Genomic DNA, 14,482 nt, shown 5'->3' with positions numbered 1-14,482 from the left:
ACCCACGGCTCTGTGGAGAAGCCCTGGCCAGCAGAAGGTCACCTTTTTTTTTTCTTTTTTATAAATTTATTTTATTTATTTATTTATTTTTGGCTGCGTTGGGTCTTCGTTGCTGTGCGCGGGCTTCTCACTGCGGTGACTTCTTTTGTTGCGGAGCAAGGGCTCTAGGCACGCGGGCTTCAGTAGTTGTGGCGCACGGGCTTAGTTGCTCCGCGGCATGTGGGATCTTCCCGGACCAAGGTTCAAACCCGTGTCCCCTGCATTGGCAGGCGGATTCTTGACCACTGCACCACCAGGGAAGCCCTGAGGATCACCTTTTTATTGGGACATTGGCAGCACACAGCTCTGGGCAGTGCCCCACCCTCCCCGGGGGCTCAGAACTCGCAGATCACGAGGCGCTCTTCTCCGCAGGCCCTGTCGTTCCACTTGCCATTGGGATAGATCTCCACACAGTTCTCTGCGCCTCTGCCGTTGTTGGGCTCCCCGGGGGCCCAGTTAGAATACACCAGGGGCTCCCCTGTGGGGTAGGTGAACCTGCCTTCCTTCCTGTCGTCGGTCATGCTCAGGAAAGCAGCCTTGTTCTGGTCTGTGACCAGCTGTGTCAGGGCCTCGTTCTCGGCTTCAGAGCGTGGGGAGGCCACCTGTCCCCCGGCCTGTGTGCATACCTGCTGTGCATCCTGAAAAGTTTTTTCAAAACCTCCCGTCTTGAAGATCTTCTCCCCGACACCCCGGCCACTGGGGAAGAGCTCCACTAGGGGAAGAGGAGAGTCAGGTTGGGGTGTGGCAGCACCTGGACCTTTGTGCTCCAACCAGAGCCCCCCAGCCTCCCAACCAGGGTACCAGGGCACCAGATAGGATGAAAGCGAGGCACTGATTCCAGAGCAGCCCTGGCTCCACGATGCGCCCTGTGAGTGGTGCTGTGGTCTCCAGTTACAGGTGAGGACCCTGGAACTCAGGGAGCTTACATAAGAGGCCCAAAGTCACACAACTGTCAGATGTATAGTGAGGATCACACCTTGCTGGATGTGACACTAAAGCTTAGACGTGCACTTTCTGTTCCTCCCCGTGTCGTATGCCAGAATTGGTTTTTCAATTACTGTGTAGATTGGAATGACTTTGGCCAGGGAAATGACACGGTGCAGCCCAGGGCAGTTCCTAAGAGTGTGGAAAACACCATGCAGGGGGCTCGCTCTCACCCCTGCATGATGGCTGGGCATGTGGGGTTGTCAGAGGGGGGGTCTGTGCTGTGTGAAGGGGTGAGGGGAAAGGAGAGGAGAGGGTGGGGCATCTGAGAGCAGCGACATGCTAATCTCTGCACTGGGGGCAGCCCGGTGTTGGCCTCTTGATATGCTTACGGGTGATGCCCCAGCCAGTCAGCCTCCCTGGACCGCTGGGCAGGGGATGAAGGCATCTGAGAGGTGTGTGTGGGAGTGGGGGGCGGGAGTGGGATCGGCGCTGGAGAGACCCCTGTTTGGGAGTCAGAAGGCCACGTGTTCAGCCCCAACCTGACAATGACGGTCCAGGTGGGCAAGGGAAAGTCACTTCCCTTTTCAGGGTTTCCCATTCCTTATTTCTAAAGTAGGTGTACACTACATAAAAGCATCACCTGTGTGACATGTTAAGTATCTCTTATTACTCCATCCTATCCCCATCCCTTTGACTTCTAGGCTCATGCGTGGAAATCTTCAGGGCTCCTAAGAGGGCTCACTGGACCGGGTAGGAACCCAGACTACACCCTGACCCACTGCCCTTCTCCTCTGAGTAGTTTCAACAAGGACTCAGGGGCCAGATTCTCCAAGGGGTCAGGATGGCACCCAGAGCAGCCCTGGACGAGGTCAGTGCAAGTTCATGTGCCATAATTGGGTTTATGTCCCATGCATCTGGGTGGGTATGCATGTGTATGCGTGAATATGTCCATATATCCATCTGAAGGTACACAGGTGGACTTAAGGTCCATCTGGATGGGTGTGCATATTTGTGTATGCATACGTGTGCATGCGTGCTCACGTATGTAGATGGTGTGGAGTGAGCGATGGTGTTTAAGTACCCACACATGTGGCCGGTGCATATGCCCATGTTCTCCTTTGTTTGCGTCAGTGTGCATACGAGCAAGTGAATGGGTATGCAAATATGTTTGTGGAAGGAGGAAGACATCAAATGCTGGCAACTCATCCTTACTACATAGGTACTTAGTTGGCTTGAGTCCTTAGGAACCAACCCTATATATCTCACCCCATTATGCTCTACTCCTTCAGAAGACTCTTCTTTTTTTGGATCATGAGGTTTGATGAATGATGTGTACTCAAAGCTGACGTCAGGGAGAGCAGAGAAGGGGGAGGGGCAGTTGGGGACTGAGGCAGAGAGTCCCAAAGGCACCGGGCACTCAGGTGCGCACTCCAGGAGGCCTCTGCCTCCTTAGGATTCCAGGCTTAGGGAAGAATCTCTGCTTTAAACACCCAAGGAGATGCAGGGAGAGTCCAGCACTGGCCAGAGACTGGAGGCAGCCTGCCCCTGCCAGACCCAGGGGCATCTTTAGGGTGAGATACTCGGTGGCCACACAGCAAGGTTGGGCCCCCACCAGACCTGAACCCCATGAGCGGCATCCCAGCCCCTGCTCACAGGACTATGTCTGGATTCTCTGCTGCCTGGGCTGTGCAGCTGCATCTCTGGGTACTTGCATACCTGGCTCCACAGAGGGAAGAAATGCATCGTGGGTTGGGTGTCCCCTTGTCTATCATAGGGACCTGCCCAGGGTAGGCAGGGGTGAAGGTCTGCTGCACTGGTGATAAGGATTGCATCCTCCTCCTTGTCCCTTGCATCTACTTGCAGCTCCTGGAGCACGTGGCTGCACTGCTGTGTCCCAGCCCATCCTTAGCCCCACTCCCTGCCCCAGTTCCAGGTCCAGTCCTAAACATGGTTCCAGCCAAGTTCAATTTTAGACCCAAGCCCATCCAACTCCAAGCCAAGACCCAGACCTAGTATGAGGCCCAACCTTGGTGTCTGGCTCAGGTTCAGGTCCAGGAACTCACCTTTCTTATACTGAGAGAAAGCATTCTGGAGGCGTTTTAGCTGTCCCTGTAAGGTCTCCACCTGCTGCCGGAGAGCGGTGATGTCTGCAAGGCAGAGAGGCCGAGTGAAGACAGGTCCAGCACAGCCTGGGATCAGCTCAGAGCCCGGGCCTCAAGGGAAGGGTGCTCAGTTGCAGACGCATATTGGGGGTGGGGGTAAGGAACTGGGACGGACCCCTAGGAAGCCCACATCTGCTGACATAGGTGGCCTCTGCTGCCCACAGGATTTCCTGTGGTTCTGCTGTGAACACTATCCCCTAAGCAGGTTCCTGCACCACACTGACACTGAACCAGGTGGCACTGTAATTCCAAATTCTAGGAACCTGATAACACTTCCTTTTGCGGGGTGGGAGTAGAGGAATACACGTAGCTCGAGACCTTCCCATCCACTGGGTTATTTGAAGTTCAAAGCTATCTGATGAATTGGGAAGGGAGGTGTGCTCGTCCCAAAGATCAGATGGAAAAACTGCTCAGGTTGCCCTCCAGCGAGTCATAGAGGCTAAGGCCAGCGTCCACTTTGACTTCCAGCCCCCCACCTGTAACTAAGGGGGACGCCTGAGAGGAGGGCCTGGGAGGGCCTCCTCCCACCCTCCGTCCCCACCCGCGCCCCATTGGGGGCCCCCAGAGCTTCCTTACCTGGGAGTCCACTCTCTCCCTTTGCTCCTCTTCCTCCAGGAGCACCTCTGTCCCCCTTCAGTCCTGGGGGGCCCCTGGCACCTGCAGGTCCCTGTGGACCTATGGCTCCAGAAGGCCCTGGGATCAGAGAAGAGTTGGGTGAGTTCTGAACGCATTTTCTAGCGTTTTCACCTCCCCCAGTACATGGACTATCTTATCGCCCAGCTATACGCCCTCCCCATATACATATGTCCCTCTGTGCCCTGAACCCAGCCTTGCATCCCCTCTGTATACTGACTCTCCCTGTCACCCAACAACCAACCTTCCCTGTACATAGACGGTCCCTGCTACTCTCCCTGCCCTCTCCCTAGAGACAGACAGTTCCCAGAGCCCAACACTGGCTGTCGCCCTGGAGTGCTAGCTCTGACCTGGCGGGTGGTGATGGTGGGTACAGGGGAACAGGAGCTCAGCCCAGCTTCCATCGCTCACCTGCTGCCCCAGTACTTCCAGGGGCTCCGCGTTCACCGGGTGCACCTCTCTCTCCTTGAAGACCTGCGGGGCCTCTTGTCCCTGGGGAGCCCTGCATGCCTGTGGCACCCACTTCTCCTGAGGAAGGAACAACTTGGGACGAACATGGCTGAGAGCGCGCGCAGCACTTACCATTGCCTCAGAAGCGGAGCTTTTCACCCACAGCTCCAGGTGAGAGAAGGAACTGGGAGACGGTGCCTGGTCTCCTCTGGGGAGGGTATCGGGGAAATACGGTCAGTGTGGGAATCTGGGGGGAGAGGCCCTGGCAAGGCCTAGCCGGTGCAGGTGGTCCGGGCTTTTCCAGGCACTGTGCGCATGCTTTAGGGCCCATCACAGACTGCCACGCCTCCTTCCCACACCCATCACACACCAGCCACCTACCACTAGGTCCAGTCTCGCCTTTGGGGCCTGGTGCACCTGCAGGTCCTATGTTCCCCTGCCTCCCTGAGGGACCTTCTCTTCCAGGTGGACCAGGCATACCTCGAGGTCCTGGAGGCCCTGGGGAAAAGGACCAGCCCGGTTAGTGACACCGAATCTCCTTGGAAGTGGGCGTGAATAAAAGATGAGGGCAGTAATAGAAGTCTGAGAGGCGGCATCCCCCCAAAGGTGTCACCCCACAGCAGCTCCAGTCTTCCCTGAAATAACCCAGTGCCACCTTGAAAACAACCTTCTGCCTCCTCCCTCGGGGAGAATCTGTGCATGCCTACCGGCATGCCCTAGCGACAGCACACCACCTGCAGACCTCTGCATTCCATGCCCAGCTGCTCACCAGGTGGTCCAGTGTCTCCCTTTGGCCCGGGTTCTCCAGCAGAGCCATTGTCCCCTTTGGGCCCAACTGGGCCAGCTGGGCCAGGCATCCCTGCTCCTCCTACAGGTCCTGGTAAACCTGTGGCAGCAGAAGAAATGGGCATAAACCTGGCCCCAGGCCCCGGAGGAGCCAGATGGCGTTCCTTCAGGGTTCTATAAGGTGTAGACACTTCACCTCGACAAGACCCGGTCCAGTGGTGATCCAGGAAATGGGCGTCCACATCCCCATTTTACAGGTGAAGAAACAGGCTTGCCAGAGTTGGAGGCAGATCAAACCAAGACCTGCCTGACTTTCCATACAATGCACCTTCCCCTGCCCCAAGGCCACAGTATTTATAGCAGGCAAGTCTGTCAGCTTTTGCCCTTGATCACGGACTCCTTGCCCTCCTTCCCAGAACCAAAGTTTACATCAGAAATGACACCTGATGCTAATCACCAGAGAAATATAAATCAAAACCACATTGAGCTGTCACCTCACACTTGTGAGAATGACTATTATCAAAAAGACAGCAAATAACAGGTGTCGGAGGATGTGGAGAAAAGGGAACCTTTGTGCACTGTTGGTGGGAATGTAAACTGGTACAGCCACTATGGAGAACAGTATGGAGGTTCCTGAAAAAACTACAAATAGAACTACCATGCAGTCCAGCAATTCCACTTCTGAGTATTTAACCAAAGAAAATGAAAACACTAACGCAAAAAGATTCACGTGCCTCCAAGTTCATTGCAGCATTGTTAATAGTAACCAAGACCTAGAGGTGGCCTAGAGCCTAAGTATCCATGGATAGATGAATGGATGGAGAAAATGCAAGGCGTATGTACAATGGAACATTATTCAGCTGTAAAAAGGAATGAAATCTTGCCATTTGCAACAACGTGGGTGAACCCTGAGGGCATTATGCTAAGTGAAATGGGTCAGACAGAGGAAGGTACCATACGATCTCACTTATATGTAGAATCTAAAACACAAATGACAAAACAGCGTGCTCATAGATACAGAGGACAGATTGGTGGTTGCTAGAGGTGCGGTTGGGGAGTGAGCAGAACGGGTGAAAGTAGTCAAAAGGTACAAATTTCCAGTTATAAGATAAATGAGTCCTAGGAATGTAATGTACAGCGAGGTTACTATAATAAATAATACTGTGTTGCATGCTTGAAAGTTGTTAAGGGCGTAGATCATAAAAGTTCTCATCCCACACACAAAAAATTGTAGCTATGTGTGTTGATGGATTTTGATAAGCCTTATGGCCATCATCATTTCACAATATATACAAATATAAAATCATTATGTTGTTCACCTGAAAGTCATATAATATTATATATCAATTATATTGTAATAAAAAGAAGAGAAAAAGCTATGTAACATGCTCTTAAAGCTACAGAAATTAGACCAAATTATTATGCATCATTAAGTGACAAAAGTATGCTATAGGGCTTCCCTGGTGGCGCAGTGGTTGAGACTCTGCCTGCTAATGCAGGGGACACGGGTTCGAGCCCTGGTCTGGGAAGATCCCACATGCCGCGGAGCAACTAGGCCCGTGAGCCACAACTACTGAGCCTGCGCGTCTGGAGCCTGTGCTCCGCGACAAGAGAGGCCGCGACGGTGAGAGGCCCGCGCACCGCGATGAAGAGTGGCCCCCGCTTGCCACAACTAGAGAAAGCCCTCGCACAGAAACGAAGACACAACACAGCCAAAAATAAAAAAAAAAAAACATAAATAAACAGTAATTATCTTAAAAAAAAAAAAAAAGTATGCTATAAACACTCTATTTCATACGATTCTGTTTCCTAAATATGTCCATGAATGGGTAGGGCGTGTGCACACGTAAAACACATTGGAAAAAACACAAGAACAGCACATACAAAAGTGTTAACAGTTGCTGTTTCTAAGTGGTGCAATTAAGGCATTTTAAATTTTCTTCCTTTTATCTTTAGTGACCACATATTATTATTATTTTTTACACATATTATTTTTTATCGGAAAAATGACCGAACATTTTAAACTTGTTACCTCAAGAAAGACTGCCTAAGTCTGAAATTATATGAGATCTACCTCGATTTAAGAATTTTACACTCAATTCTGTGAGTTTGGTTATTTTTTCATTGAGATGAAATTCACATAATATAAAATTAACCTTTTTTTTTTTTGGCTGCGCGTGCAGCTTGCGGGATCTCAGTTCCCCCACCAGGGATCGAACCTGGGGCCCGACAGTGAGAGGGCTGAGTCCCAACCGCTGGACCGCCAGGGAATTCCCTAAAATTAACCTTTTTAAATTTTACAAGTCAGTGGCGTTTAGCACATTCACAACGTTGTGCAACTACCACCTCTATTTAGTTCAAAAATATTTCATCAACCCCAAAGAAAACCTCATATCCGTTAATCACTCTGTCTCTGCTTCTTCCCAGGCCCGGCTATCGCTATTCTGCTTTTGTCTCTATTACCTATTCTGGATATTTTATGTAAATACATACAGTATATGAGCTTTTGTGTCTGGCTTTTTTAACTCGGAGTGACATTCTTCAGGCTCATCCAATTCGTAGCACGTCTCAGCACTTCATTCCTTTGTGTGGCTGAGCAATGCTCTAGTGTCTGAACACAACACGTTTCGTTTATCCATTCACCACGGGTAAACGTTGATGGACACATGGGTTGTTTCATCCTTTGGCTGTTGTGAATAAAGCGTTCACGTGCAAAAAGACAAGAGAAGAAATGACACCTGTCAGGGGCTGCTAACTTACTCATTCACTTATTTGTTCATTTCCTCATTGTTTCATTTATTTGTTCGCTGGGAAACGAACAATGGAACATAACTTTCTGCTTAGCACTGAGCAGGATGTAAATGTTAGCACCACGTCCTGGTCTGCAAGGGATCTGTCACTGAATTTTAAACTGTGAGGCATGGGTAAGGAGCGAGGAAGACAGTTTATGAGATGTCCCTCGTCCCATCCCAGCACCTCCAACCCCAGCACACACACATAGTCGGAGGAAACAGGACTTCAAGGCTGAAGAGGATTTAGAGAGACTTGGAGAAGAGAGGTGACATTTCAGATTTGGAAACCACGCTCCAGGGTAAGAAAGGCCAGGGCCTGCCTGGGCCAAGCATGTGCTGGTGGTGAGAGACTGTGCATTTGATGGGTGGCTGAGAGCTTCTGTGTTGGGCATTGTGTTCTGCTTTTAGTTGCGATCCTCACTGGGCGTGAAATGGAAGCATAGAGGATGGGCCCCGCATCCCGATCCCACAGTGCGCCGTGCTCAGGCGGAGACATCCTGGCCCCAGGCCAAGCCTCTCTTGGGCTCCCCGCTGGCCGGGGTGGCAGCAGGTACATGGGAAAAAAGCCACTCCTTAGAGGGGAGCGTTAGAGGTTGCCTGTCCTTGTGCACAAACTGTGGAGGCCATGAGAGCACCCTTTCCAGCAGCAAGCACCGTGCCTGCCAAAGCACACATTTTGCATCCTAGCACCCCACGAAGTCCTAGCCCTGTACCTTACTGCCACCGGAAGTGAAGCTTTATGCACCAGTGATTTGGCCAGTCTTAACTGTATTAAAATTCCTCCTCTCTTGGCAATTTACATTCATTTATTCCACAAGTATTCACTGAGCTTCTACTAGGTGCAAGGCACTGTCCTAAATGCTGGGATTATATTAGTGAAAAAAAACAGAGAAAAATCAAATCCCTTTCTCATGGAACTTAAACTCAACTGCATAGAAATAGATCATCAAAATTAAAATGTACAGCATATGATGATTTATCAGATCAGAATAAGTGCCACAGAGGAAAAACAAAGCACAGAGTATTGGTGGGGCCGTGCAGTGTTCTCTCTCCAAGAGGAGGGCAGCAGGTTCTTGGGACCACGTGCATCAGAATCTTGTCACCAGTGCAGACTCTGGCCCCACCCAGACCTACTGGGTCAGGATTCTGAGGATGCTCTGATCTCCAGGAAATCCTCAGACCCATAACAGTTGAATAACTAAAGTGCCTGGAACTGAGGAGCCAGAGTGGAGCCTGGCCCTTGGTCCAGCTGTGTAGTGTTCTCTCTCCAAGCACCGACCCAAGGCCAGGCTTGGAACGCACAAGAAGGGGAGGGCTCAGCCACATCCGTGCTGCTCAGAGGGCCACTGTAGGAAAGTCTCCCTACCCCACACCCTGCCCCGGGATTCAATTCAGGGCCCCACTGGGAGCTACAGAGAGCTGGCACCTTGAATACCACCCTTCTCCCGAGTTCACTTCCAGACAACCTTCTCCAAGCCCCAGCGCAGTTATGTTGGGAACTACTTTCTGTCTGTTAAGGACAGACCAGTAATTGTCCCTTATCCTACAAAGCCTGGGGATGTTACCTATTCTCTCCAGCTTAAATGTTGTTCATTTTCTTCCTCCCCAACCAAAATGCAAACTCCGGAAAGATAAAGACCTCAGCTGATGCCTGCATAGCCCTGGCCTAGCGCCATGGTGGTCCCCTTGTTCTTGTTGCTGGTTCATTGAATTCTCACTTCTTGCCGGTAAGATCCAGATCCTCCCCTGTGGGGCAGTGTTTCTCGGACAATTCCCTTAATGATCAGTACCTTTGGAAACCTCAGGAGAATTCACCTGATTGGTACAGCAAGAAGATGCAACTTTATCCTGAAGACTCAACAGGAAAATGAAGCCTTGGCTCAATTATTTGTCACTGTAAGGTAGATATTATTCCCATCTACACATGAGCAAACTGAGACTCAGAGACACTGAGTGCCTTGTCTCCGGGGGTCCCTGCTGTGGAGCTGGAGCTAGCAGTCAAGCACAGATGTGTCTGATGCAGAAGCCCATGTCTTTTTCATCTTCCAGGTTGGGTTTCACATAGCATCTTTGTGTCACAATTTTCCTACCTATCAAATGAGATCAATGCATCCCTTGTAAGACTTTTGGTGGGATTAAATAAACCACTCAAGTGAACACCCAAGCACCAGGCTGAACAAAGGAATGTCAGCTGCCTTTCCTTCTCTCCTCTCTCCATAATGTATTTAGGGAAAGTCCTTTTGACCGGGCCTGAGTATGTGGCCACAGAGCCTCATCCTTTCCCGCCCCTCATGGAGTACAGTTTAATCACATATTAAAAATATTTAACATCTTGCAGAGGCACCATTTAATCAGAATGAACAAGTTAAGTTCTGGAGCAGGGTTCTAGAGGACCCCAAATACCAGTCATTTACTCACTGTTTGCTCATTCTTGGGGTGGGTGGAGTCAAGATCCTAGGGGAGGAATCAGGGCAGCTGCTGATGGAGTTGGGGGCTCGGGGCAGCCCATCTTTGCCAACCAGTAAGGCTGTGTTTTAAGTGGGCTGAATATCTGGGGGAGACCCACCCATGCGGGATGAAGAAGACCATCGCCAAGGTTTACACAGCAGAAAATCCAGAGTTTCTGGGTTGGTTACAATTCCAATGCCCACCCCTTCCCACCAGGACAAGCCCATGGTCCCAGCTCTACCTGGATCCCCCTTCTCGCCCTGGGGGCCTTCTCTCCCATCTCGTCCATCACGACCAGGCAGGCCATTCTCCGGGGTGCTACACACGACCAGGGTGCAGGCGTTGGCCAGTGTTTTCTGGGAATAGGTCTTCACTTCTGCCCCCAGAGACCTTGGGGGCCGTGAGAGCAGGATCAGCATGGAGAGAGGGAGGAGAAGCATGTCCTAGGCAGAGGAACAGAAAGAAAGGGGACACGCTCTTGGTGCGAGGATGTGGATTAGGGCTTGGCCTAGCTCCTGGAGGCGAGGAGAAGCACTTCCTCCACCTCCTCTCCTCTGCTCTGGGGCCAAGAGCAGCAGGGCTCTGAAAGCAGTTTAGGGACAAGGTGGGCACAAGGTCTGGACTGAGAGGGCATGAGTTGACCAGCTGGACTTCTGGGGTGACCACAGGGGTGACCAGCAGCACGAACCTATTCTTAGATGCTCTGTGTCATCCCTTCTTGCGCCTCCCCTTGGGCACTGCCATGGGCACTGTGGCAAGGATGTAGAATTCCTCACTGAGGCCATCTGTCACATCAGGAAGGACTCACTGGGAGCTCTCGGGTGGGACCCTTCCCATCTCTGGACCTCTTTCTCCCTTTCTGTACCAGTAAGTTGGTTGACTTAATTCCGACAGGGCAAACTCGTTTCCTCTCACTTGCTGCCTTGGATGGACTAGTACAGGTGGTCTCAAGTGCTGCCTGGGAAAAAGCCAGAGTCCTGAGCACAGGATGGGTGCATGACTGCATGTTTGCCAGGTGATTTGCCATTCCTGGGCTCCATGAGGAAAGTCCCTGGGACACCTAGAGTCCTGTCCAGGCCTCCTGAGAGGACTTGGAACAGGGACCTCATGGAGGAAGGGGATGTGTGAGACGGGCACAGTCAGGGGAAGGCTAGTCTGGGGGAGGAAAGAGCAGATGTCCGAGAGCGCATCCGGTTACCATCGGAAAGGGACTCAGGAGCTAAGTGAGGTCAGGGTGGGTGCAGGACCTGGCTCACTCCCAATATTGGGCTTCTTTCCTCTCTCAGAGAGAAACTGTAAAGTTACGAGCATGGAAAGGGCTCATGGGAGTTGCAGAGGCTGAAAACAAAGGCTGAAGACCTGTGCAAAGGACAGGGGGTCACCAGGCAGGCTGAGGTAGTGGGAGGGGAGAGGCTTCCTGGCCAGAGAAGTGCCCCCTTCCAAGAGGAAGATGAATTGCATTTTTCACAGGGGCTTCCAGACAATGGCGTCTGAGGTCTGGTTGGATGTCACATCCAACTCACCCACCCTCTCCCAGCCCAGGAAACACATCTCCTACCGAGCAAAGGGAGCAAAATGAAGAGCGCTCCTCAGTACTCCATCGTGCCCTCACCTCCAACAGCTACCCTCCGAGACGGCAGAAGCTACACAGACCTGCCTTCCTCAACACCACTAGGGTAAACCACCCAGACGGGCAGGGAGATATTCACCAGACATTGGGAAAACAGAATGAGAGGCAAGGACAGAGACACTCACAGTTGCTTCCTCTAGGGCTCCCGAATCTCCAGGCAAATGAGAGTTTCCTGGCAGGCACTGGCGATTTATACACGCCCTGTGACGTAAACCTCCCAGCCCTGGTTTCCTGAGAACTCTCATCAAGAAGTAGGGCAATTTCCTTCCTTGTTGACTCACTCAATTTCACCCCACCTGCGTCTGGACACCTGTCACTGATGTTCATAAAACCACACACACACACCACCTTAGAGTTCATAGAGCACCCTCAGCCCACGATTTCATCTGCACCTCACTGCAGCCCTGTGAGTTACAGGGCAGCATCAGTGTCTGTAATGCACAGATGTCCAGGAATCCAAGGTCTAGAGAAGACCAGCAAGTTGCGCAATGACCTCCACCTCTTGCAAAAGCAGCTTGCATCTGCAGAGTCCAAGAGCCAGCACCTGCTGTGCCCACTTCTCTTCCTCCTTCATGTCCACATTATGGCTCGGATATTAGGAAAGAGGTGGGAGCTCCTTGGCATATCTGAGCAGGGGTGGGGCAGGTGGAAGGGCTGCCAAGGCAGCAGCCTGTGGGAGCCAGTGGCTGGGAGAGCTGCCACCCGGCAGGGGTCACTCTTTTGCTTCCTGCTCTAGATGTAGGACAGCCTCCCACTTGCCTTTTATGGGATGGCCTTCCCTTAACTTGCTTGCCCGAATCTCTCCAACTTTTTAGCCAGTGTTTCTCCATTACACGGCTCTAGTGGCCAGTTTGGATCCCTGAGCCGCTGATATACTGTTGTAACCGTCCCCAAGGAAACTCTAGTTTCCAGTGACTGTGGGGCAGTTGCTGGCATCTCTGCTTGCTTTTAGATCCCTGTGACTTTATCTCTTCCATCAACCCTTCGCCTAGTGCTGGTGGTCTACACACCAGCAACCCCAGGTCTCCAATCCTCTCCTTTGGCCACCCCACTGGAGGTGCTGACTTGCTCCTGGGTTTTGATGATCCTTGTATACTGTGGAATCTATAATGCCAGCTTTCCTCAGTTGGTAGGGAAAGGTCTTCTCTTTTCCATACTGCCATTTTTTGAAGGAGGATCCCATAGTAGAGAACCTGGGCCCCTAATGCTGGAGCTCTTCCATTATTAACTCACAGCCCTCTCTATTCTAGGATGTTCATGTGCCCCCTAGAGATGTAGGTCAGCATGGAGGTTGAACTGAACACTTGCTCTCCTCTCCCCACAAAGCCTAATTGTCAAGTCTTATCCCGGTGGCTAGACAAACTCTCCTAATTTATGGTGACTTTTATTTCAGGAGTCCTATACTTTGTCTCTTCCTGCAAGCTGGCTTCTATTAACTGCCACCTCCTAGACTGTCAAATACATCCCTCATGATGCCCTCAGGCCCCATTATAGCACAGAATATGATGTTTCCTTTGTCTAACTTCACATTCCAACAGAATCCAGTTCTATTTATGATCCAGCCCAGACACTCGTGTTGCAACGATAACCTTTGCTTTTCTCAGTTCCATCAACACAGGTGAGAAGAATCACAATGGCTTTCATGCAGAGGATCACTGGACCACGCTCTCTTCCCAGTACAAAGTCCAGGATGACTGCACAGTTTCTTTGGCAGCTGGTCACTGGTGCTGTACTGCAGCCGCAGAAATATCTGCACCCCATGGTGGGCTTCATCAGCTGCACTTCTGTCAGAGCTAAGCTGTAGCCTCTGGTATTTTACCGGCTGCTTGTCCACATGACTGTTGAAACACCCAGCTCAGTGGGCCCGTGTAGGCTTAGGCCATTCAAGATGGCTGTTCTCTTGCTCTCTCTACATCCCCCTGCTCGACCAGTCCCTGCTTCACTCACATGACTATCCGATCCTTTCAATTATAGGGCTTAATTAGTAACTGCCTACCCGCTGCCCCAGCTGTTGGTTTCCTTGGTAACTAATGAGCCAACCTGACATCAATTCCCCCTATAAATGGTAGCCTCCTCCCTCGAGTGAGGCTTGTTATGTCCTTCCTGCTCTCTGCCGAACATGGTGTGTTGTTGCTCTAGGATCCTTCTGCTTTGGACGTGTAAGATCCCTTGTCCAATAAGCCACTGATGTCTTTGTCACTATCTCCGGGCACTTTCTTCGGTCACAAGGCTGGGCATCAACAAGGCTTGCAGGCCTGCGGGGTGCAGCCCAACAAATGGTGAGTCAGCCAAAACGCTGAGGAAACTCCCGGGAGAGCCGAGATGCTGGGGAATAAGGACGGGGAATGGAAAGTTGCGGGAGTAATCCTGGGGTGGCCGTCCACCAGCATGTGGGGCCCCGTGGCAGCTGACTACTGTGAGAGTTGTCTTTCCGTTCCATTGTATGGATGACATCCTGTTAACCCCAGAGTCTCTTTCCAGTTTAAAAGCAGCGGCCCAGTGCTGGTTCATCTGACTGCATGCGGAGGGCTGGTGAATACAGACAAAACGCAAGAGCCTTTCTGGTTTTTTGTCGTTGTTGTTGTTATCTACAAAATACAAACATACCCCTGATC

The 14,482-nt window shown here is 51.4% G+C and overlaps 1 protein-coding gene across 1 annotated transcript; it reads right to left on the bottom strand.

Annotated features, from left to right (window-relative positions):
• Nucleotides 1-374: 374 nt before the first annotated feature.
• Nucleotides 375-12,016, bottom strand: SFTPD (surfactant protein D). Its single transcript, XM_068548889.1, has 8 exons — nucleotides 11,993-12,016; nucleotides 10,479-10,680; nucleotides 4,981-5,097; nucleotides 4,593-4,709; nucleotides 4,173-4,289; nucleotides 3,705-3,821; nucleotides 3,030-3,113; nucleotides 375-751 (listed from the first exon to the last, which is right to left on the bottom strand). The coding sequence occupies exons 2-8, from the start codon at nucleotides 10,675-10,677 to the stop codon at nucleotides 375-377; spliced, it is 1,128 nt and encodes a 375-aa protein (XP_068404990.1). The 5' UTR covers nucleotides 10,678-10,680; nucleotides 11,993-12,016.
• Nucleotides 12,017-14,482: the final 2,466 nt, after the last annotated feature.

This window comes from Eschrichtius robustus, chromosome 7 (assembly GCF_028021215.1).
Source record: "Eschrichtius robustus isolate mEscRob2 chromosome 7, mEscRob2.pri, whole genome shotgun sequence".
In the NCBI taxonomy this organism is placed as follows: Eukaryota; Metazoa; Chordata; class Mammalia; order Artiodactyla; family Eschrichtiidae; genus Eschrichtius; species Eschrichtius robustus.
Note: the sequence above shows the minus strand (reverse complement) of the source record. Positions and strands in the feature narration are given on the sequence as shown.